The 24,305-nt window shown below is 35.7% G+C and overlaps 1 protein-coding gene across 1 annotated transcript in view; it reads left to right on the plus strand.

The window, feature by feature from the left end:
• Positions 1-24,305, plus strand: part of RALYL (RALY RNA binding protein like) — a 331,187-nt gene that overhangs the window by 213,466 nt on the left and 93,416 nt on the right. The window contains exon 2 of the mRNA XM_040625588.1: positions 18,697-18,772. Coding sequence (XP_040481522.1) covers positions 18,697-18,772 — 76 coding nt within the window. The remainder of the gene's footprint in view (positions 1-18,696; positions 18,773-24,305) is intronic.

Raw genomic sequence — 24,305 nt, forward strand, 5'->3', positions numbered from 1 at the left:
GTGCAGTTTTATGCCTCTCTTTTATATTCATATGTAGAGATGATTTATATACTAGTCATTATTTAAGCTGGATTTGGGAAATTATATTTTAACAATGGAGGAGCAATGGATTTGATTAACTAACACTTCCATTTAAAACAACACTGGGTATTATATGCAACTAATGAATCATCGAACTTTACATTAAAAAAATAATAAAAATAAAAAAGTAAAAAAAAATTTTTAAAAATTAAAAAAATTAAAACAAGCTGTGAGTACTAAATATGTTATCTGAATGTTAGCAAAATTTAAAAAGAGGATGGGAAGAAAACTTGGCTATTTGTCATGTAGTAAGTTTAGCATGGCTAGTATATGTATTTGGTTAGCCAAGACAAATTAGACTCAGAAAGGAAAAAAAAATGATGCTCTGTTTCAATAATCATATTCAATTTGAAATTCAACATAAAAGTATCATGAAGTAAATGGTTATTTTCTTCGTTTAATGGATATATACACACATACATATGTTTGGCTGGAAGTTATTAAATTTTGTAAACTGTAGTCTAGAGAATATTTCTATATAGCAACATAAGAAAACCCATTATTTAACCTCAGTTTATGGCATGCTTTGTTCCATTAAGTTTAGACTTCAAGGGAAAAGCAAAATAGAAGAAAGAACAGGGGAAAAAATTAGAGGTTAATTGCCTTTGTTGATCTCAACAGTTTTGACAGCTCTAATCCACTAAAATATGTGTAAAAATTGATGAATATATTCTTAGTAAAATTGCATGTTTTGAAAAATTTTATTCTCCACATTGTGATTTTAATTTCATTTATAATCTGAATGAAAGTTGACTAAATTATATTTATAAAAATGCCAGCTTTTGTATGTGTACATTGTCACACTAAAAATATTGACTTTCTCACAACTTTCCAATGAAATACGTACATTCATATTGGAGTTTATTTGGAGAAATGGAGCCATACTCACCTAATTAGTATTTTTTTCCTTTTCTGTTTTTCTCTTCTCTTTCAATAGGTAAATACAAGCTTTAGAGTAATTATATTAGTTATACTCCCATTTCTGTGGGTCAGGAAATCTTAACATAGCTTACCTGTGTGGTTCTGGTTTAGAGTCTCTCACAAGGCTGCCATCAAAGTTTTAGTTAGGGGTACAACCATCTAAAGGTTTGACTGGGAAAGATATTCTTCCAGCTTCACCCATGTGGTGGCTGGCAGGGCTTGGCTCTTCACCACGTGGCCTCTCCATAGAGTGCCTGATGACACGGCATCCAGCTCCCTTGAAATGAGGAAGAAATCCCAGAGAAAGAGAGAGTGTACCCAAAATGGAAGACACAGTCTTTTTATAACCTAATCTAGGAAGTGATATACCATTTCTTGCCACATTCTGTTTTTCAGAAGTGAGTCACACATTGTATGGATTAGAAGCAAGTCCAGCCCACACTCAGGCCGAGGTGAATTATATTCTACTTCTTGAAGGAAAGGCTATTGTATTAGTTTTCTATTGCTGCTGTGACAAATTACCATAAACTTAGTGGATTTAAGTAATGCAAATTTAGTATCTTAGAGTTCTGTAGCTCAGAAGTCCAGCGTAGATCTCACTGGGTAAAAGTACAGGTCTCAGCTGGGCAGTGTTCCTTGCTGGAGACTCTCAGGGATAACTTGTTTCTTTGCCTTTCCTAGCTTTTAAAGTCTTCCCACATTCCTTTGCTCATGGTTCCCTTCTTCCATCTCCAAAGCCAACAGTGGTGAGCTGAGTCCTTTTCACATTACATCACTCTGACCTTCTCTCCTTCCTACCTCTTCCAAATTTAAGGACCACTTTGATTACACTGGGCCCACCCGGATAACCTTGGATAGTCTCCCTATTTTAAAATGAGTTTATTTCATCTTTGTCATATAATGTAACATATTCACAGGTTCTGGGAATTACACTCTGCATTTTTTGCGGGGGTACTATTATTCTGCCTACTATATGTATGAAAGAATTTGTAGACATATTTTCTAAACTACCTTACTAATCAGTCACTATTAAATAATGCTCCTAGGATCTGCCTTTTTCCCAAATACAACACATTGAAGATCCTGTCTCTGCAGGATATTCATCAAAAGCTAATAAGCGCTAACCCAAGTAGCAAACTGCCTGCAGTAGTCATTCAATATCCAATGGAGATAAACATCCCTATCTTTCTTTTGCTCAGGCATTTGTGGTTGCCAAGAGCAATAGGATAAAATTTCTACCCTTAAAGCAGGAGCAGGTAATTGGGTAGTTTGAGGAATGTACCTCTGGAGTCAAAAAGAATCTAGTTTGAATGTGGGTTCTGCCAGAACACAGGGTGCATGGCCTTATGCAAGTTACTCATCTCTCTTGCCTAAAGTTTTACTCTCTGTACAATGGGGAAAGCAGTATTGATATTGCATAGATATTGTGCAGATTAGTTTATAGTTCAGAAATTTATAGTTCAGAGAAAATCTAGTATATTTTTATAAAATGGCTACCATTAACCCACTATGTATATGTGATATTAATGTTTTCTTTTAATGCCTGTAAGTCAGTAATTAAAGTTATATTTTAGGCCCTCCACAAGTGATTTGTACCTCTGAACCCCTGAGCCTGGTACCTAACCTAGAACATCAAGAATTCCTTTTGAGGAAAAAAGTAAAATATCATTCAACAAATCCACTTCTGGGTATTTATCCAAAGGAAACAAAAACACTAACTCGAAAATATATCTGCATCTCTGTGTCTATTGTAGCATTTTTTTATAGTAGCAAAACATGGAAACAAACTAAGTGTCCATCACTGGATGAATGTATAAAGAAAATATGGGATAGATAGAGAGAGGGAGATATAGATTTAGATATATGTGTGCCTATTATTGTGTATGTCTATATATGAATATTTTTCATCCACAAAAAAGAAGGAAATCCTGTTATTTGTTATAACATGGATGGAACTCGAGGCATTATACTTAGTGAAATAAGTCAGACGGATAAAGACAAATACTATATGATACTACTTATATGTGGGAATCTAAAAAAAAAATCAAAAACTAGCTCATAGATAGAGAAAACAGATTGGTAGTTGCCAGAGGCAGGATAGGGTGGAGGGTAGGCAAAATGGGTAAAGGCGGTCAAAGGTACAAACTTCTAATTATAAAATAAATAAGTCATGGGTATGTAATGTATAGCATGACAATTAGAGATAATAGTACTGTATTGTATATTTGAAAGTTGCTAAGACAGTAAATCTTAAAAGTTCTCATTACAAGAAAAAAAAATTGTAACTGTGTAGTGATGGATGAATGTTAACTAGACTTATCGTGATGATCATTTCACATATATGCATATATTAAATCATTATAATTCTATACATCAATTATATCTCTATTAAAAAAATAAATAAATATTTCAGAAAGAAAGAATTCTTCTTGAAAATCACATTGTCCTGGCTTCCCACATTATGGGCAATTTCTAGCCATAATAATTATTCTGAAAGCCTTTTAATAACAATGATTAATTATTTTGTTCATACATTTTTAATGGGCCCTAGGCTAATTTATTTGTGCCTTTAAGATTAAAACCTTTATTTTTGACTATTAAATGAAAACCATGGAACTGATGACATTATTTGTAAATGGTATTGCAAATTTAGTTTAAAAATTCAACATTGAAAATAAAATTATATGATTTCTACAGGATAATATGAATACAAATTTGAGTAGAACACAGCATGGTAGAAAAATAACATTCTTAGCAAATTATGAAAGCTGTGAAGCAGAAATGTACTTTGAACTGGTTATGGTGTATAAATCATAATTGCATCAAACAAGCTATGATAGTCTACTAGTTTATACAAACTGACCTGTAAGTATCACATTTTTAAAATATTTTTATGTTTATAGAGTCAAGAAACAGAACTACAGAAATTTTCGTGATGAATCTGATTGCGAAATAAAAACATTAGCATATCATTACAAAATCTCTCTCTGCTATCCATCAATTGAATTTCAGATGTTTGAGCTTTTAAAGAACTACTTTGTGAATACTCTAAATTTTGGTTGTATTTTCTTCAAAATTAGTTGGAAATCTCTAATTAAAATGGTCAGCAAGGGGCACCTGGTTGGCTCAGTCAAGCGTCTGCTTTCGGCTGAGGACATGATCTCAGGGTCCGGGGACTGAGTCCCACATTGGGCTCCCTGCTCATCGGGGCATCTGCTTCTCCCTCTGCCTCATCCTCTGCTGTGCTTTCTCTCTCTCTCAAATAAATAAAGAAAATCTTTAAAAAACATGTTCAGCAAGATTCAAATTTGGAAGTCTGTAAAGAATTTTGATTATTAAAAGCAAATCTCTTAAGTGAGAAGACAGTTCTTACAAAAGCAATGAATGGAGTAAGTAAGTTACACAGTGACAACTCTAAAGATATACAAGATTTAATTTTCATTTTTCTATTATAATGTTTCGAAATGTCTCAACTTGAGGGAGAAGTCTTTTGACTTTTTATAAAGTCTTATTTATAATTAGGGAGTTTTATTTTTACCAAAATGAAATGAAATTGAAACTTGCCATCGGGGAAGTAAAATCAAAACCACAATGAGATACCACCTTACACCAGTATAATGATGAAGATTAATGAATAGGAAACAACAAATGTTGGTGAGGATGTGGAGAAAGGGGAACCCTCTTACAGTTGTTGGTGGGAATGCAAGCTGGTATAGCCACTCTGGAAAACAGTATGGAGGTTCCTCAAGATGTTAAAAATAGAGCTATCCTACAACCCAACAATTGCACTACTAAGTATTTCCCCCAAAGATACAGATGTCATGAAAAGAAGGGGCACACATACCCCAATGTTCACAGCAGCAATGTCCACAATAGCCAAACCGTGGAAGGAGCTGAGATGCTCTTCAACAGATGAATGGATAAAGAAGATATGTTTCACATATACTCAATATTACTCAGCCATCAGAAAAGATGAATACCTACCACTTGCATTGACATGGATGGAACTGGAGAGGATTATGCTAAGTGAAATTAGCCAAGCAAAGAAAGACAATTATCATATGGTTTTACTAATATGTGGAACATAAAGAATAGTGCAGAGGATCATAGAGTAAGGAAGGGAAAACTAAATGGGAAGAAATCAGAGAGGGAGACAAACCATGAGAGACTCTGGACTCTGGGAAACAAATTGAGGGTGGCAGAAGGGAGGGGGTTGGGGGGAATGAGGTAGCTGGGTGATGGGCATTGAGGAGGGCATGTGGTCTGATGAGCACTGGGTGTTATATGCAACTAATGAATCATTGTACATTATATCAAAAACTAAGGATGTACTGTACGTTGGCTAATTGAATTTAAAGAAAAAAATGAGAATGCCAATGGTTGTATGGCATCTACCTTTCCTAAGACATTCAAAAGAACATTAAGACATTTTTGACAATTTTTTCTTATAAAAATGTCAAGAAATGTACTCTATGAATGGAAGTAAAAAGACAATACCTATGAAAATATTTGGTCTGATACAGTTACACGTATCGACATAAAAATAGAATTAAGAATATTTTCCACTTAAAATAGTTCTGAGCTGATCTTCCTCAGCACCTCTAGAAGTATTTTCTCAATTAAAAATATTATATTTACAGATTGGAATAATTTGAAAGTGTCAATAATGTCAAAATCATTCATGGCAAAGTGCCACTTTGAGGAAGACGTGAAATTTTATGAAGAATTTAAAATAAGATGATTGAAAACAAATTTTACAGAAAAATGTGACACAGTATAAACTGATCAAAGCACCATGGGAAGTTACTCTGTTTTATTTCATATTCAGATAATCAACCTTAATTTGTTTTAATTTTTCTTCATTTTAAACAGATTAAGAATTTTTAAAAATCTTTTTCATTACCTCTCTTTATAGAACCAGTGATATAATAAGCCAGTTTGTTGATCAATTAAATAAATTTTCAAAATTACATAATTTTAATAATTTCATTGCCCTATTCACACCCAGAACTGACTCCTGTAGATACTAAATTATATGGTCACTGTAATTATAACCTTGTTCTTGATTCTACTTTCTACCTTTGACAGCCATGTTGAGCCACTGAAGTTCAGATAAAACAGTCACTAATTCATTAAGTCATTCATGTATTTAACAAACACTTATTAACTCCATCTATTCGCCAAATATTCTAGGTGCTTTGAATATATTTGTGAACAAAACAAAGATCCCTGGCTTCATGGGGTCAGCATGTTAGCATGGTGGGGTCGAGTATCACCTAGCGATAAACAGTGGGCATAATGAATAAATAAATTGTGTCATGCATTAGGAAGTGATAAATCCTTTGGAAAACAAAAATTCAAGCAGAGTAACAGGGATTGTGAGTGTGAGAAGTGTAGGGAAATGAAATGCTGCACGTTAAATAGGTGAGAAGGTGACATTTGAGCAAGGATTTGAAGGGATTGGGGGAATTCGCTGTGGAATTATGTAGGGGGAGAGGAAGCTGGGAGAGAGGAAGCGGCTAATGCCAAAGGCAGAGGACACACCTGGAGTGCCTGAGAAACAGGAGACCAGTATACCTGGAGGGGGAAAGGCGGGTGAGTGGAGTAGGTTATGAGGTGTGAAGAGAGAGGATATGATACAGGTGAAGTCATTTTAAAATCCTCTACGTATTGTTGCATGGCAATATCTAAAAGCATTTTTATCTCATTAAATCTTGTGTATTCTCATCTGTATTTTAGACTGGGCTTTGTTGCTAAATATTAGGTAATCTATTTCTTTCCTGCTTCTGGAGAAGGGTGTCAGATCCTTTGCATTTCCTTGATTTCTGGCTCTTCTAGACTCGCATTTTGGGTCACAGAGCTCTTTGAAGTTTTGCTGTCTCATGGAATTTTAACAGTAAGATTGAGTTTAATGGTTTTCTCCATTATATATGTTGATGAAGACTTTGTGAAAAATTTATCATTTTAATAAATGAAATTATGAAATATTTTAGTAATTTGCCAATAAATTTTATAAGCCTTGCCAAAAGTGATACATCTATTTTTAATTGAAAAGTCAAACTTCATCTATAAAGCATGATGTTTATTTAGAGTGACAACTCCCGAATACAGAGTCTTGGCACCCTACTTATTAGCTATGTTATCTTGTGCAAATAACTTATACTTTCTCAACTTCCGTTTGTATAAATGGAAATCTGCAATAAGACCCACATCACAAGATCATTGTGAAAATTTTTTAAGGAGTGTGAAAATGTGATCAAATGTTAAATGATATACAAATGCTAGCAACTGTAGTTATCATCAAAGATGACATTAGGATACCATTAGTCCATTCTAAGCCTTTAAAAAAGCATTTTTCAAGTTTCTTCCCTAAATGCTTTATTTTTCTGCTCAATTTTTAATTCCAGTGTAGTTATCATACTGCGTTCTATTAATTTCAGGTGTACAATACAGTGATTCAACAATTCCATGTATTGCTCAGTGCTCATCAGGATTAAGTGCACTCTTAATCTCCATCACTTATTTCACCCATCCCCCCACCCATCTCCCCTCTGGTAACCATCAGATTGTTCTCTATAGTTAAGAGTCTGTTTTTGCTTTGTTTCTTTTTTTTTCATTTGTTCATTTGTTTTGTTTCTTAAATTCCATATATGAATGAAATCATATGGTATTTGTCTCTGACTGGCTTATTTCACTTAGCATTATACTGTCTAGATCCATCCATGTTGTTGCAAATGACAAGATCTTATTCTTTTTTATGGCTGAATAATAGTCCCATGTGTGTGTGTGTGTGTGTGTGTGTGTGTGTGTGTGTGTGTACCACCTCTTTATCCATTCACTTTGTTGATGGGCAATTGGGCTGCTTCCATAATTTAGTTATTGTAAATAGTGCTGCAGGAAACATAGGGGTGCATATATCCTTTCGAATTAGTGCTTTTGTATTCCTTGGGTAAATATCCAATAGTGTGATTAATAGATCTTAGGGTAGTTTTATTTTTGATGTTTTGAGGAACCTCCATACTATCTTCCATAGTGGCTGCACCAGTTTGCATTCCCACCCACAGTGCACAGGGGTTCCTTTTTTCCCCACCTCCTCACCAACACTTGTTTCTTCTGTCTTTGATTTTGGCCATTTTAACAGGGGTGAGGTCATATCTCATTGGGGTTTTGATTTGCATTTTTCTGACGGTGGGTGATGTTGTCTGCTCAGAATTCTTAATATTTTATTTTCAAACTGTTTTAAAAAATAAAATCCTTAAAGAATAATTAAAGGAAGGGATTTAAGCTAAGTATGTTAGATTCCATTGCTTCTCAAACTTGAATGTGCATAGCAGTTACGTGGATGTCTTGTTAAATGTAGTCTGATTCATTAGATCTGAGATCGAACCTGGATTCTGCAATTCTAACAGGTTCCTACAGGATAGACATGCTGTCTGTTTGCCAACCAAACTTTGAGTATCAGAGTTGTATACTAATCTCGACATAAAATGTGTTTAGCTACCTAATGTTAGCTTTGGCATTTCATTATATTTATGAATTATAAAATACTCTAAACACAGTAACCTTAGTGTTTTAAACGCTGAAAGCAAAGTCATCACAGAAAGGAACGGCGAAAATAAATTTATCTATACATATAGGAAAAGAGAGAGATTAGAGAAGAAGAAAGGGAACAGAGAGAAGCAATACCCAAAGTTTGGGATCTGCTTTACTTCGCTGATGGAAATCTGAGAGTTCTCAAGGAAATTGTTAATCCAGATTCTGTGGCTGAATTTTACTTTCCTTAAGGAATATTTTGTCCTCAACTATGAAACTAAACTCTTGGGATGCAAAGAAATTACTACTGTTAAGCCCACACACTGATAATGAATATATGGCTTAGATTATTTTTTACCAGGTATTTTGGTCTTATTTATCACAACAGTTATCTCTACTCCCAATATCAATAGGTCATTAAGTATATTTGTAAAATTGTTAAGCAAGATCCTAAGTTCACGGTGCTGCTGTTGAATGTTTATCCAAAATTTAGATTTGGTTTCTGGAGCCTTTATCTCTTAATAAAACATACAGTCCTTCCTTTTTACCTTTGTAGAGATTTTTAGAGATTTTCATAGAATATAGAAAAGCATTGTTCAAAAAATACACCCAAGGTAATATAAGAAATAAAGTGATAGAGAAAAAATGAAGCAAGGTGAAAGTTTGAGGAATTAAAGAAATTCAAATTTGATTTAAAAATTGCTTTGTACCTGTGTGACTGTGTGCTTGTATTCGCTGTTATGTAACTTCAAACTAGACATCGAGGAAACATGGACCAATGCCGCAACATTTCCTCAGGTTTCGTGGCCACTTACACTTCAGGCAAACCAAAAGTATTCTAACAATTAGCTAATGGGAGTTTTGATGAGAAAAGCAAAATAAACAGGACAGAAACAGGTCTGTACAGCTTAATGGATAGAGCTGAGGCTTTTGCAGAGCTGGTTGATAGATGTACATCTGTGAAACTGCTAACACTATAAGCAGTGTCTTGGGAGGAAACCACATCATGTACCAAGAATGGACTCTTGAGTTGAGACCATTCTCAGTCATAGAGGGTGGGACACCACGTTCCCAAAGTGCGAAGTAGTCATCCTCATGGTGATGTTTATCGGATGAGCTGCGGTCAGCTGCAGGTTCGTCTTCTGTGACATCCCGGAGAATACCATGTTCATATACATTTACCCAGTACCTAGCACAGTACCTGGCACAGTCTGTAGGTTCAATAATTATTTGATCAATGAAAATGAATGATTTGTGGCCTTTTTATTTTCTTCTTAATATAACCATTGAATGCAATAGACAGTAAATAAAAAAGGGCATCAACTATACATGCCCACTTTTTTCACTTCAGTTTCTATTGGGGAAAATAAGTCACATACAGTGATTGGACTTACCAAGTAATGAGTAATAAGTTCAAGCTTCCACTTTTATTTGCCCTTGCAGACAGACCCTGGGAGCACAGAGCATTTTCTGGCAACAAATGGGAATCTGGCCAACCAGTGATCTTTGCATTAGCATTCTAATAACCAGAGGCCAACGTGCCATAGTGCTGTGTCAGAACTAATTTATGAAACCGGGTCCAAAGGCTCATTAAAATGGTCACAATTCAGTGACTGCCCAGTAAAATTAGACTACAGTTTCATTCCCATAACAGTGAATATTTTAACATACTATTAAGGACATATTTCAAGTGTTAAAACTAGCTTTGATTCCGTGAAAGGAAAAACAACAAGATTAGAAAGCCATTTACTTTTGTACCAAATTAGCTCCACTTTCAGCTCTAGGCTTAAAAATACTTCAAATGTCCATATTTCAGAGCACACGGCAGGCTATGCTTGCATTTGCAAGTCTGGCGTGTTTTTTTCCTTAGAGTAAAAGCACTTCCGGGCAGCTCCATCAAACCACAGTGTTGTGAACCTACCTGGCCCAGAAATCTCAAGCAATCAACTGGGTCGAATGTATTTCCCCCACTGCCACCAGACAGATCTCCTTACAGCATTCTTTTAATCATACATCCTCCCTCCGTGATGCCAAGACTCCTGGGGACTCAGAGTATATTACTTTTCCTAATACTTTCCACAGCCAGACCAGGATTGAGTGGCATAGCAAATGTGACATCCAAAATCTGGTAAAGAGCAATGAGAGAGTAGGCTAGGTTCTAGACGGTGAGTCTTACAGCTCTAGTTGGAGGCTGCGGCTGACTCTCAGACAGTCCTCTCTCTCAGGACAGGGACAGGTATCAGTCAGTGCCTGGCCCATGGGCCATGCTCAATAATAGAGACGGTTGTACTGAACTGAGCTAACGATATTATTATAAATGCCATTTAGTTTCTCAGTTCTTCAGACATCTATGTACATGACGTGGGAATAATGATTCCTGTTCTGCTTCATTCACAAGATTGTTTTGAGGGTCTAAACTAATAAAGGCACAAACACTCTTTAACGGAGGGTGCTTATACTAGAGAATTGTAGGGCTCATGCATTCCCTTGTCAAACATAACAGACTGTCTTCTTTATCTCCTGAATTTTTATTCAATGGAATAGTAATGAATCCCTAAATCTTTTAAATGTGAACAATAAAAGACTCTGAACGACTATTCCTGGCAGTCTCTATGCCATGGCTGAAATATTTAAACTTTTATTTAAACCTGGGGAAGGAAACAAAACAAACAAATCTCAAGAATCAAGAGAATGCTTTGAACTAATTCTTTTTGAAAAATATTTCTTTTAGTTTTTTTCTCCATCTAAAAGATGATATTGATAATGTAGATGCCTTATTCTACTGTAAGTTAGACATCACTTTGATATCAAGGTGAAATTCCTGCAGACATGACAGATGCCAAAAGGGATCACTAGTGGTAGAGGTAAGTAGCAAGTGTCCATTTACTGTAGTAGTGTAAATAATATGTAATTGAAGAGATTAAATTGTCTTTTTGCATGAGGATATTCCAAATTGAAACATGGCAAAGAAATACATGGAAAATATTTTTCTAACTATTTCAGGGTATCTCATAAACCAGTGTTCTGAGAGCACACTGTTTTGTTGGATGTTCACAGGTGTGCCATCCAAAACGTACTGTGTTCATATAGAGAGAGATATATAGAGAGAGATATAAACATATGAGTTAAACATAACTGAATGCTCCCTTTTTTCAGAATCTTATCCTTTAATATGCTTACAAATATCCAAGAAAGAGATATATTATAGCATTTTTACTGAACTTATTTTACCATGATTTATTTGTTTGGCAACATACCTATTACCATCTTCCAAAACAGTTCATACGAATACCACTTTAGGAAATGTGCTGACAAAGTGTGTTTGGCTAGACACACTACAACCTGTGCAAGGATATACCTTCTGGTCTGTATGAATTTAATCAACCAATAGACTCATTGAACACCTATCGGGTGAACAACACTGCAGGATAAAAGTCCAAGACCAAAGACAAGCACTGCACTGTCTGTGCCATTAGAGCAATGTCATAACATAAAATGGGGGTGCCGACGGGAGAGTCACAGGGTTTGGGTGTCGAACTGGAGGTATCTTCCCAAGAGTCATAAAGCATAAACTAATAGAATGCTGTTACCATCATCTTAGTCGCATGCTAACGAGAATCGGTGAAACAAATACGTGAACGTGTGTTGCATATCATTTCTGAGAATGACGCTTGGAGCAGCACCTGTCTCTGCTTGCCTCATCTCATTTACCTCAAACCAGAATAGGTTCAGCTCATTGACTTTTTCCAGTTCTCTGACTTTATAGTTATTTCTGTCATGGTATATTGGCATTGCTTATTTAGCTTAGATATAAAGAAGAAAGGAAAACTGATTAAATTTTTTAGAACATGTAATGTATTTTTTAAGTAGTTTACTGTGAAGCTATATAGTTTGTAGCCCAACAGGGTATTTTTCAGTTGTTTGATTCTGAGGTTTAATATTAGAAGAATAATTTTGGAGTGAATTTTTTTTCAACCTATTTTTTTCACACTAACTTGAAATATCAAAACTTCAAAACAGATAGGGGGTCTGTTCTATAAGTCTGTTAGTTGGTCCTTACTGAGGCTCACAATGTCATAGGACAAGATGCAGATGCCCTTCCTCCATCTTTGTGGAGGTCTGCTGTCTCCACTCATCTCCTATCCATGGGTAAAAGTTTAGCTCCCTTCTGCTTTGTCCCTCAGGCCAGAAAGGGGTTGGGGGAGTTCTTCCACACAGGTATGATGTATATTGTATTCAAACAGAAACACTTCAAGAGACTGCTTTTTAATGGCGCTTACCTAACTTTACTGACTCTCTTTACAAGAATATAATTCTAATACTCAGATAATAGAGTCCACCTTCTTGATATATAAGTACCTTTATAGGTTCTTATGCAAAACAAGTAGGAATTTAACTAGGATTTTTTGGATGATCTCAAAAAGATTTGCTAAGAATGGTTAAACCTACAGCCTTTCTTGAGGACAGTACACGATTTCTAAATATTAGTATTTGGTATGGCTCTGTTTCCAAATTAGGGAATTTAAGAAATAACTTTATTTTCTGTATCTCAATGTTTTATTCCAAAGCCCCTACCTTATAAGAGGGATGGAAGAGTGAACCTTGGTTATTGTTCTCTTGCTCTACCTATGGGAAAATTACCCAGTGTCCGACAATCATGGAAGGAAACCTCAGATGTCTCCCCAGCATTGACCACAGAGTTTACTGTTCAGATGACATTTGCCCTGTTTGCATGGTCCCTTCAAGGCCAACAGCTCTTGAGACATGAAAACCTGAGCCTTGGCTTCCAAATAAACCATGTGTCCTGAAGATACAATTAAATCTTGTTATTTATAAAGTTCAGTACAATGGCAATGCTCGTTCATACAGAGCTTGGCAAGACTTCATGTTCACTACTAGTTGAGCTCACTGCCCACCGTTTCTTCTTCCTGGACCACATCCAACCCCTTTCACCCTCATCCCTGTCCATTAACATCAAGTTATGGATGATCTCCACTATAGCAATATGAAATATATAAAATACAAGTATTTCCTTTAATAAGATCAAAGGAAAATTATACTTTTGAACACTATTTTATGTCTATAAGAAACAAAAAATTTTCTTTTCCATTTTTTAAAACTTTTGAACAGAGGCTGATGTCTGGAAATACTGAGTTTAACAGCCTTTCACGAAAGGCTTTCCATTGTATGTGTATGCTGTCAAACTCCTAAGTTTATCCTCAGAACCACTGACACCATATTATTAAAAAAAAAGTGTTATAATATTTGTGTTGACAGACAAGTCTCAAGCTTTTTATTTATTTATGAGAATAGTTTTACATTTTCAGTTCATAATGGAGACTCATGGGTTCTGAGCTACAGACACACACATTGTGTCTTATTCTATTTCATGGACACCTGTCTTCTACCATCATTTCAAAGCTTATAAAAATAATAGAAATCTGCTTTTGTTTCACTCAGTTTTTTGTTCCAACTCTGTCACATCTGAAAGATTCAGACAGCCTTGATCTTTGGTGTGCCTTATCCCAAATCATACAAGAGTCACTGTCTTTATGATTCATTCTCACAACTGCCCTCTACCCAGAACCCAAAATTATATCCCAGTCAAATTAGATGTAAAGTTCTAATTGGAGTCTCTACTAATCTATTCATATCCAATAATCCACCCACCCACCCAACTGCTCTTCTTTCCTGCTATTTCCTTGTTCACAATCTTTGCTGAAACCACTTGTTCACCAAAACTCACTACCCCTGACCTGAATATTTATCAATTCACAACTTACCATCATTGTTCCCATTTTCTTTTTTAATTCTTTATTAGTTATTAAGTATATACAAAATAAAATTTATACTATATTAGAGTTATAAAGAATGCTGCTGTTCCCACTGCACATGCACCCTTAATAGTACATTGTAATTAATTTTCAAGTCTCCTAGATGGCCTACCCAAGTTCCACATTCTTTTCTGCCCTTTAAAGGTAACCTTCATCCTAAATTTATTGTTTATCTCTGCTTGCTCTTCTTTTATTTTATTACATGTATTTTGATTCCTATGTAACGTCTGTTTAAATTTGTATTTTTATTAACATAAAAGGATTCATTCTGTCAGTGTCTTTCCATGACATCATTTTTTGGTCACTGTTATGTTCCTGAGATTCCGTGTTGTTGCCTGTGGCTCTAAGTCTCTGTATCTGTCTCTCTCTCTCTCCCCTGTTGTATAGTGTTTCATTTTGTAAATATATCACAATTCATTTATCCAGTTACCTATCAATGGATATTTGTGTTTTTCCATCCAGGAATTTTTTCCATCGTGGTGTACTGCAATGAACATTCCTGTATATATCTTATGGTACACATATGCAGGAGTTTCTCCAGGTGCATACCTTCTGGTTCATAGGGCTTGGGCATTTTAAGTTCACTATAAACTGCTGAATTATCTTCCAAAATAATCGTACCAGTTTATGCTTATACCTGCAATGTACACATATTCCAGTTGCTCCCAAACCTCACCAACTCTTGATTTTGTCAGAATTTGTTAATTGTTGTAAATTTAGTGAGTATCAATTGTGTTTCATAGTGTTTTAATTTGAATTCTCCATTATTATGCTCACTTCGGCAGCACATATACTATTATTGAATTCTCCATTACTGGTGAGGTTGGGTGTCTTTTCATGTGTTATTTAGCATTCATCTTTCCTCTTCCGTAAAGTTCCTTTCCTGTGTTTTTTTTTTCTTTTTTAAAGATTATTTATTTATTTATTTAACAGAGAGAGAGAGAGGCAGCGAGAGAGGGAACACAAGCGGGGGAGTGGGAGAGGGAGAAGCAGGCTTCCTGCCGAGCAGGGAGCCTGATGTGGGGCTCAATCCCAGAACCCTGGGATCATGACCTGAGCTGAAGGCAGACACTTAATGACTGAGCCACCCAGGCGCCCCCTCTCCTGTGATTTTGCCCAATTTTCTATTTGGTGGTTTGTTTCTTTTTCCTATTATGTAAATGAGTTCTTTATATATTCCAGAAACAAATCCTTTCTCAAGGATTTCTTCATCTAGTTTGTGGCCTTTCTTTTCATTGTCTTTATGTGACTTTTGATGAGCAGAAATTCTTTTTATTTTATTGCAATGTAGTAGAATTTATCAATCTTATATTTTAAGGCTGGTGCTTTTTATGTCTGGTTTAAGATTATCCTTCCATACTCTGATCTCATAAAGATATTCTGCTACCTTCCTCCTAAAAGTTATGTATTTTTGCCTCTCACATTTAGGTTCTTAATCCAGTGGTAATTAATTTTTCTGTATAGTGTAAGGTAGAGGTCCAATTTCATGTTTGTCCTTGCAGTAACTGGTAACCAATTATTACAGCTCTGGAAGCCTATCCTTACTCACTGATCGGCTCTGCCACCTCTGTCCTAATTCAAACATCCACATCCGTGTGTGTCAGTGGTGCAGTGGTTCTTTTTCTATCTGTACCAATACTATAGTCTTAATTACTACAGCTTAAAATAAAACTTGCTAAGGCAACTTTGCCGCCTTTGGGTTTTTTCCCAAGGGTTGTTTTGACCTTTTGCTCTATCATATAAATTTCAGAATGAACTTATCCAACTCCACAGAGACATAAAAAGAATGGTAATTTAATTGAAATTATATAGAATCAAAATTAACTTGAGAAGAATTAAAATGTTTGTTGTATCAAGGCTTCCAATTTCTCTGTTTATGTAAGGTAACTGTAAAATCTTCCAATATAGTTTTATAATTTTCCGTATAAACATCTTTAAAATTTTATAATGTATTTATCCTCAGGTACTTTACTTTTATACTATTTAAATTATATCTTTTAGAATTATATTTTAAAAACATTTACTGCTTTGTAGAGATATGGAGTTGAATTTTATATATTGGCTTTGAATCCAACAAATTTATTAAGCTCTTTTATTAATTATAATAATTTGTGGATGCTTTGGAGTGTTTATGTGGATCCACTTATTATCAGCAATTATGACATTTCTTCCTTCACAATTTCTGATACTGTTTTTCTGTCTTCCTTCCCTGACTATGAAATCCAGCACAGCATTATACAGAATTGGTAATAGTGAATGCCCTTTGAAGTTTCTTAATATTAGGGGCTGGCTCGGTTGGAAGAGCATGCAACTCTTGATCTCAGGGTCATGAGTTCGAGCCCCATGTTGGGTGTAGAGATTACTTAAAAATAAATAAATAAATAAACTTTAAAATAAATAAAATAAAAAAAATTCCTTGATATTCAAGAAAGTGTGGCCAGTGTTTCACTATTGACTGTGACATTTTCTAGAGATTGTTTTTTGTAGATATCCTTAATTAGGTAAAAGAAGGAAGTTTCTATCTCTTCCTAATTAAGGATTTCAATGTAAATGGGTGTTGAATTTAGTGATTATATGGTCATGTTCTTTGGGCACTGTCTCCCGCCCCCTCTAGTTCACAAGGACATGAAAGCTAAAGTTCAAGTTCTGGTTTCAACAAATGTCTTCAAGGAATAAGGTAGAGTCAGTCTTCCACTTCCATCTGAGTTCCTGCTTTCATTCAGATGTAGGCTTCTATGAACTCCTTACTTTCTTACAAGCTCAATATTGTCTTTTTTTGAAAAAAAAAAGTTACATTCTATAGTTGACCCTTGAACAACAAGAGAGTTAGGGGCACTGACCCCTTGTGCAGTCAAAAATTCACATATGGGGGTGACTGGGTGGCTAAGTTGGTTAAGTGGCCAACTCTTGATTTTGGCTCAGGTCAAGATCTCAGGGTCATGAGATCCAGCTCCCATGTAGGGCTCTGCGTGTAGCCAGGAGTGTGCTCGAGATTCTCTCTCCCTCCCCTTCTGCCCCTCCCCACCTCTTTCTCCCTCTCTCTAAAATAAATAGGTAAATATTTTTAAAAATTCATGTATAATGTTTGACTCCCCCAAAACTCAGCTATTAATAGCCTACTGTTGACTGGAAACCATACCAATAACATAAACAGTAAACATTTTTTGTATGTTACCGGTATTATATGCTGTATTCGTACAATAGAAGTAAGCTAGAGAAAAGAAAATGTTAAGAAAACCATAAAATTCATCTATAGCACTGTACTGTATTTACTGAAAAAAATCTGCACATAAATGGACAGTGCAGTTCACATCAGTGTTCAAGGGTCAGCTGTATTTTATATAGAAATTTTGGTTGTTTTCACTGCTGGTTGGCTCATCCACCCCTAAACCAGTGTATTTAGTCCACTCTCAGAGAAGCATTCCCTTTCTATTCTGTCAAAATAATGTCCCTTGCTTCTTTCAAAGCTTTTCTTGAAGTTTGCCCTTTTTTTAGATTTTCCTTTTTATCATTTTTAGGAATTTTAACTTTATTAAATCTTGTTTTTTATGTGATTTTCCGAACCTTTGTCACCCAACTTTCTAAAACCCCCTAACAGTTTTACACATTTCTTTAAGAGAGAAGTTGGTCAACTGTATATAAATACTCTTTCATCGTGTACTTAAGTATCCTATGTCTTATCTTAGAGACTTTATCATGGTTTTAGTTCATGAAGGCCAAGGATGTGCTCTCTCTTCTTCTGACCACCAAGAACTATAACTACACATTCTAGTTGCTGAGTGCATGGTGTTATTCCCTCAGTACAATTCCACCCTCCTACATTCCTTTTCTACATAGATGGAAGATACTGTCATGGGAAATTAATAATTCCTCTTGTGAACAAAGCTCTATTCCATGCAAATGTTTATGCAAACTGAGACATTGCTGGCAAAAATCCAATTTAGAAGGATATCTCATTCTCTCTCTCTCATTTTTACTAAGCATCCCTCATTTCCCTACCTCACTTAACATTGTCTTTTTTCATAGTTCTTATCACTTTCTAATATGTTATATATTTTTCTTACTTATTTTGTTTGTTGTTTACTATCTATTTCTCCCCCAGTAGAAAGTAAGTTTTACAAGGGCATGGAGCTAACCTGTTTGGTACATGACATAGCTCAAACAGTGCCTGGGCTGGAGTAGGTGCTCAATAAATAACTGTTTAATAAAGAATGGCATATAACATTTGTAGAGGCAAATGGCAAAAGGAAAAAGAAAACCTCATGATTTACTTTTCTTAAATGGATTAATTTTTCCTAATCAGTGCTATATTATTTTTTGCTTTTAGATATCAATATGGCAGGAGAACCCAAACCATACAGACCAAAACCTGGAAACAAGAGGCCCCTTTCTGCACTTTATAGGTAAGTAAGCAATTTTGCAAGACAGAGTCATGGAAACTTGTTATGACTTTAAAAGGCAATATGACCTATAAGGAATCAAGTGTTTTAAAGAACAGTCTTTCCTGGCGTAAAGTACAACAAAATGCTGGTGATCAACATACAAATATATCACACAGCATTGGCAGGGATCTTGTACACCTAACCTTCCTATCTCCACTTAACCCCTGTACAAGATTCTCCTGTAGTAAAATCTAATAGAAATCTCTCATGACTCTACTGACAAAGTGGTGGAAAGGTCAATATCTTTTGAGTACTGTATGCCTTGTACTGTAGATATTTTTCCTATGTTGTTTAATTTAACTTAATTTTCATAACCATCCTGCATTGTAGATATTGCTACTCTCATCTTACAGATCAAGAACCTGATAAATGCATTTTCTTAGAGATTTTTCCCTAGGTCACACCACTTGTAAATGATGGCACCAAAATTCAGACTCATGCTTTCTGATGTTATATCTTGAATTCTTTCCACCCGATCATTCAGCCCTTTTTGTCACGAACTACATGTTCATCTCACCCCTATTTCTCTAAAACAGTAAATGCAGTCCTTCCCTTCTCCAGAGAGACATACTTAAGTACCTTTAACTTTTCCTAATATACTTGGGTCTGAATCAACTTAACATTCTGGTCTTTCCCCTCTGCATGCCCCAGTTTATCTGTGTCCACACCCATAATTTCAAGTGTAGGTGGGTAAGTAGATGGCATTGAGCCTCTTTATTGTTCTGGGTAAACTTCTATCATGTTAAGTAAAATTCAGTTCCTTTTGGGAAGAAGACAAGAGTAAACTCATTGAACTTTAAGTTCTTTAAAAACAGCCACTTTTGACAAAAACTATTCTGCTGCTAAGCCATATGTCGTGTTTGATGGACTTTTGCCATTGGTTTTTGTATTGTTAAGTGTGGATTTTGTATTTCTCTCTCTGTTCAATTCCCTTTTGTTAGATTTAGCCAATTATTCCAAGCTACTGAGGTCTCCTATCATCCAGTTTATTTAGTCTTCTCCCAGATACGTATCTTCATTCCATCAGTGTCCACATCCCAGAAGCTAATGTAAGTGTTGAGCAAGGCCCCCCTTTTCCCCCGATATTATTTGGATAAAGGAGAATTGAGTTACACTTGTCGAAATTGATTATATTCTGATCTAGTACAGTAAGAAGAGCACTCAAAAGATAGCTTGGAGCTGTTTTTTTTGTCTTTGTTCTTGAGAACTAGCATATCTCTTTTTTTCAGCCACTCACAGTCTCATTTCCCAAACTATGAAATAAAAGGGTTAGAATTCGATGAGTTTCAAGGTCCTATTCTTTCCTAACACCCCAGTGCTCTCTAATGTATGACCATCAGAGATCCTAAAGAATATATTAAAAATATGTCTTAATTGCTTTTATTATTTTAACTGTGTGGATTTATTTAATTTTAACTTAAAAATTTATATAAAAATGGAAAGATGCAGGTCTTTACAAATTTGATAGAGGATCATAAGGCAATATTGATATGTAAGGTCAGAAATGAAGTTACCAAAAAAAAAAAAAAAAAAAGAAATGAAGTTACCAACCAAAGGCAAGTGATACTTTCTGTGCCTTGTTTGAGGTAAAGGATAATATTAATAAAACTGAAAAATGCAAGTTCTTTTTTGATCAGATTCATTTTTAAATGTATGCGTAGAAGTGGTGCTAATACAGAACATTTGAAAAGTTGAATTTTCAGTAATTAACAAAACAGCCAGTGGCTTTTTTTTCTCATCAAAGAGTTACCGCGATGCAGTAATGTTGGTTTTCATATTTTCCCTGTTCTCGGACTGTTTAGATTTTCTTATGAAAATAGAAGCTTATGACAAGAAACAGATGTCTTTTTAACTATTATTTCTCTATTACTAAATTATGTTGAATTGTGAATTCAAACAAATCAGAAGCAGAAGCTCATTTAGTCTGATATATTGTATACAAATCACATTAGTGGAGAATGCTTACTTATCCTGTTCTCATCTGTTTACACAAACGAAGGCTAGGATGTCGTGAAATTACAAAGCAGTAGCAAAGGGAACAAAAGAGAGCGAATGTGCCGCTGAGAAAGCCTTTTTATACACACTTTCTCATTCTCACATAAGCTTCATAATAGTAATACCTTCTTTTTATGTGGGCAAACTGTGCTTTCATAGTCACTGTTCATCTGTTCACCACAGAACCCCACAAGGTTGGTATTATGTGCCTTGCATTATAAATGAGAAAACTACGTTTCCAAGACAATAAAGGACTCACCCCCACTAAGGTAACAAGATTGGAAACTGAACTCTGGTATTCAGCCTTCATTTCTAGGGCTCTTTCAGTAGACAGAAAGAAGGGCATGCTGGGCAAAGAAAATTCCAGCTCCCCGTATTTACTCACTCGCTACTATCTAAACAATACAAATTATAAAAAGCAGAGATTCCTGCCCACCAAAACCAATAATTAGTTATATTTCTATCCATGAATATCATGCAAGCAGGTGGCAAAGGAAAGACTCTACACTAGGCATAGTGTAAGAACAAGAGTTACAACCGATTTTTGTGATCATAGGGCACACAGTTTGTGAGCTTCAAGTTCTTTATCTCACATAATGGTCGTATAATTTCCTTCATAGGATAAAATTAAATAATGGAGGCGAAAGCACATACCTTAGTGTAGGTCATATGGTAGCAGCTTGAAAAGAGGTTGTTTCTGCTTTCCTATTCTTTGTATCTTGGGTCTGTTTTCCTTATCTGTGAAATGAAAGAGCTGGAATAATTTCATTTCTCCATTCATTTATTCATTCATTCATTCATTCATTCATTCATTCATACAAGACGTGTTTATTGTGTGTCTACTATGGTTTAGACACCGTGGTAGCTCCTTTTCAAGGCAAATGACACGGAAAATGCCAAGGCTACAGGGCAAGGAAAGAGCAAACGAAATAAAAGTAAATTATTTTTCTGGTTACTAGTAACCTCTGATACACCTTTGTGCTCTAAGCTCTATGTCTCTATATCTATTTACTCTGTTGGGGATGTGCGTGATGTGCTATCAGACTTTCTCCTTCACCTGTATCCATTTCATCCCATCATCAACCACAAAATGGTATTTATATGGAATACACACTGAGGCATTATTTTGCTCTGTTACTTCTTTTAACAGGATTTTCAGTTTAGCCAAGGACGTTCACCAAGCATTTATCACATGCTAACTTAACATGGTATACATGGAAGACACAAAAAATTTTAAAAACATACCAAAGCTTTAAAATATTTACTGTTATACATGAGTTAGATGTACATATAAATAAGGAACATAAATAAAGTATGTATACATTCAGTTCTATAAGAAAATAAATGAGAGAGTTACTGATCCTGCCAAGGGGGAGGGGAGTGAAAAGTCTGGGTGACACTTGAGTGGACTTCCGAACAGGCAGGCATTCACTCAGTAGACAGAAAGAAGGGCATGATAGGCAAAGAAAATGTGAACAGGGTCCTAGGCACAGAAATAAAGAAGAGTATATCATGGTGAGAACTAGTGTAGTTCAATTGGTGAAGAACAGATAACTGGAAGATATGGTGGCTCAGGCTATTAGGATTTTAATATGCCTGCTTATCAGATTACGGAGATTAGGCTTTTATTGTCCAGGCAACAAGGAGCCATTTAAATATGGTAAGCAATTGGAAATGGAATGGAAGGATGAGTGAGAATCACAGATATGTCCAAGGTTTCCAGCTTAGGTAGCTGAGGGGATGATCACATGAGTCTGTTAGAAGAAATAGGAAAGACATGATAAGCAACAGCAGGCTCAAGTACAGGGTTGGGAAAGGAGGCAGAAGAAATTATTTCAGTCTTAGACATGAATTCATAAGGACAGACAATTCATTAGAATAGCACTTGTAATAAAAATGTCTCCCATTAAAGGCTATTTGTAAATGAAACATAATTAATCATTTGTGAACATTCCATAAATATTGGACCTAGTCCTAATGGTGAATAGCAAATCAATTCTCTAGGGAAAATATTGTAACTTTTAATAAATTGCTGCTTCAAATGTGCTGTGTGCATCACACAGTGTCTATGCGGCTCTAAAATAAAATTCTCCCCCAGGAAGTGAGTTTCCCAGCATGCCAAGTTCCAATTAATGTTAAATAATAGCTAAATGAGAATAATTGTATGATGGCTTTGTTTCTGCTTGTAAAAGAGACAGACCTTTCCTCTCTGATGTGAGTATAGCTGACAATCAGAGAACAAAAATACTATTTATCAGAGCTGACCAAGTACAGGTGTTCCCTCACCTGGAGGCGGCCCTCCCAGTCACAGGGAGCACAATGCAGTAAGACGTGAAACGAAGCTTCGTTCCACTCATTGCGTGGATATCACTAGGTATCATTCCCAAATATGGCTTTATGCCACATATGGTTAGACCACTGCCTTTTATAGCAACCTTCCCACCTCACAGAGATGACCGTGGAAATCAAGATTGTCACTACAAGTATCTTTAAGGCTCCTTAAGGTTGTCCCCGGATGACCTGCAGTCATCACTGTCTTAAGATCGCCACAATTAATGTGATAACCATGAAGGCAGGTTGTATTATAGGAACTTCAAACAGCAAAACACTTTCAGAGCCTGGACCAAGTAAAATGACTCTGCAGGAAAATATCTCTGTGATTCGTTTACTACTTGACCTACTTTGAGTTGTGTTATCATCCTTCATGGTGACTCTGGCACATCATGGGACCCTCAAGTGACCCAAAATGTTCCTTAGGACCTTGACAATTAAAACAAAAGCAATAGAGGTTAATTTCAGCTAATGCTAAATAGCAAAAATCAATATGGAGGAAAAGCATCCTGGACACCTCTTCTTCACTGATTTGCTCTGTTTGTTGAGGAATGTTTATTATTTTATTTATTTTCTGTCTCCTTTTATAATGTCAAGGATAATAGACATACATTTTCATTTTTATAAGCTTAGTACATCCAGTGTCAGTGCTCCCTTTGCACTAGTAAAGTCTTCCATTTCACTTACCTAATCAGGTGGGCCCGCTGAGAAAGCCATCTGGGAACGGACTCTGTGGTTTTTAAGTGGAATGTGAGATGGGCGGGGAACTGTTACTCCCACCCCCTATGCTGCTGCACCCTGTCCTTCCGGAATGGGCACAAGCCCCAGTACTGACACGTCTACAAGGTTCAATTTGAAAGTAAGCTGTTGCTGGGTCTATGTAGCAATCACAGTCTCTTTTAGCTCCTGATTCAATCTTGGGCAAATTGCTAGCATGCAAAAATGTGGTCGCCGATATCCACAAGAGAAAATACAAAAAAAGAAAAAAATCCACTTCTAAAATTCCAAGCTGAATATCCATACATCTGGGTAATTGAGGGTGACTTCTCTTTAGTTCACTTCTCAAGCGAACATGAAATGCTGTTGAACCAGAAAAAGGTCCCAAGCACGCACTTGGAGGATGGTTTAAAATTGTGCAAATGTTTTATGTAAGTATGTTTGGTGGAAA

The sequence above is a fragment of the Ursus maritimus genome, unplaced genomic scaffold, assembly GCF_017311325.1.
Source record: "Ursus maritimus isolate PB19 unplaced genomic scaffold, ASM1731132v1 scaffold_9, whole genome shotgun sequence".
Classification (NCBI taxonomy): domain Eukaryota; kingdom Metazoa; phylum Chordata; class Mammalia; order Carnivora; family Ursidae; genus Ursus; species Ursus maritimus.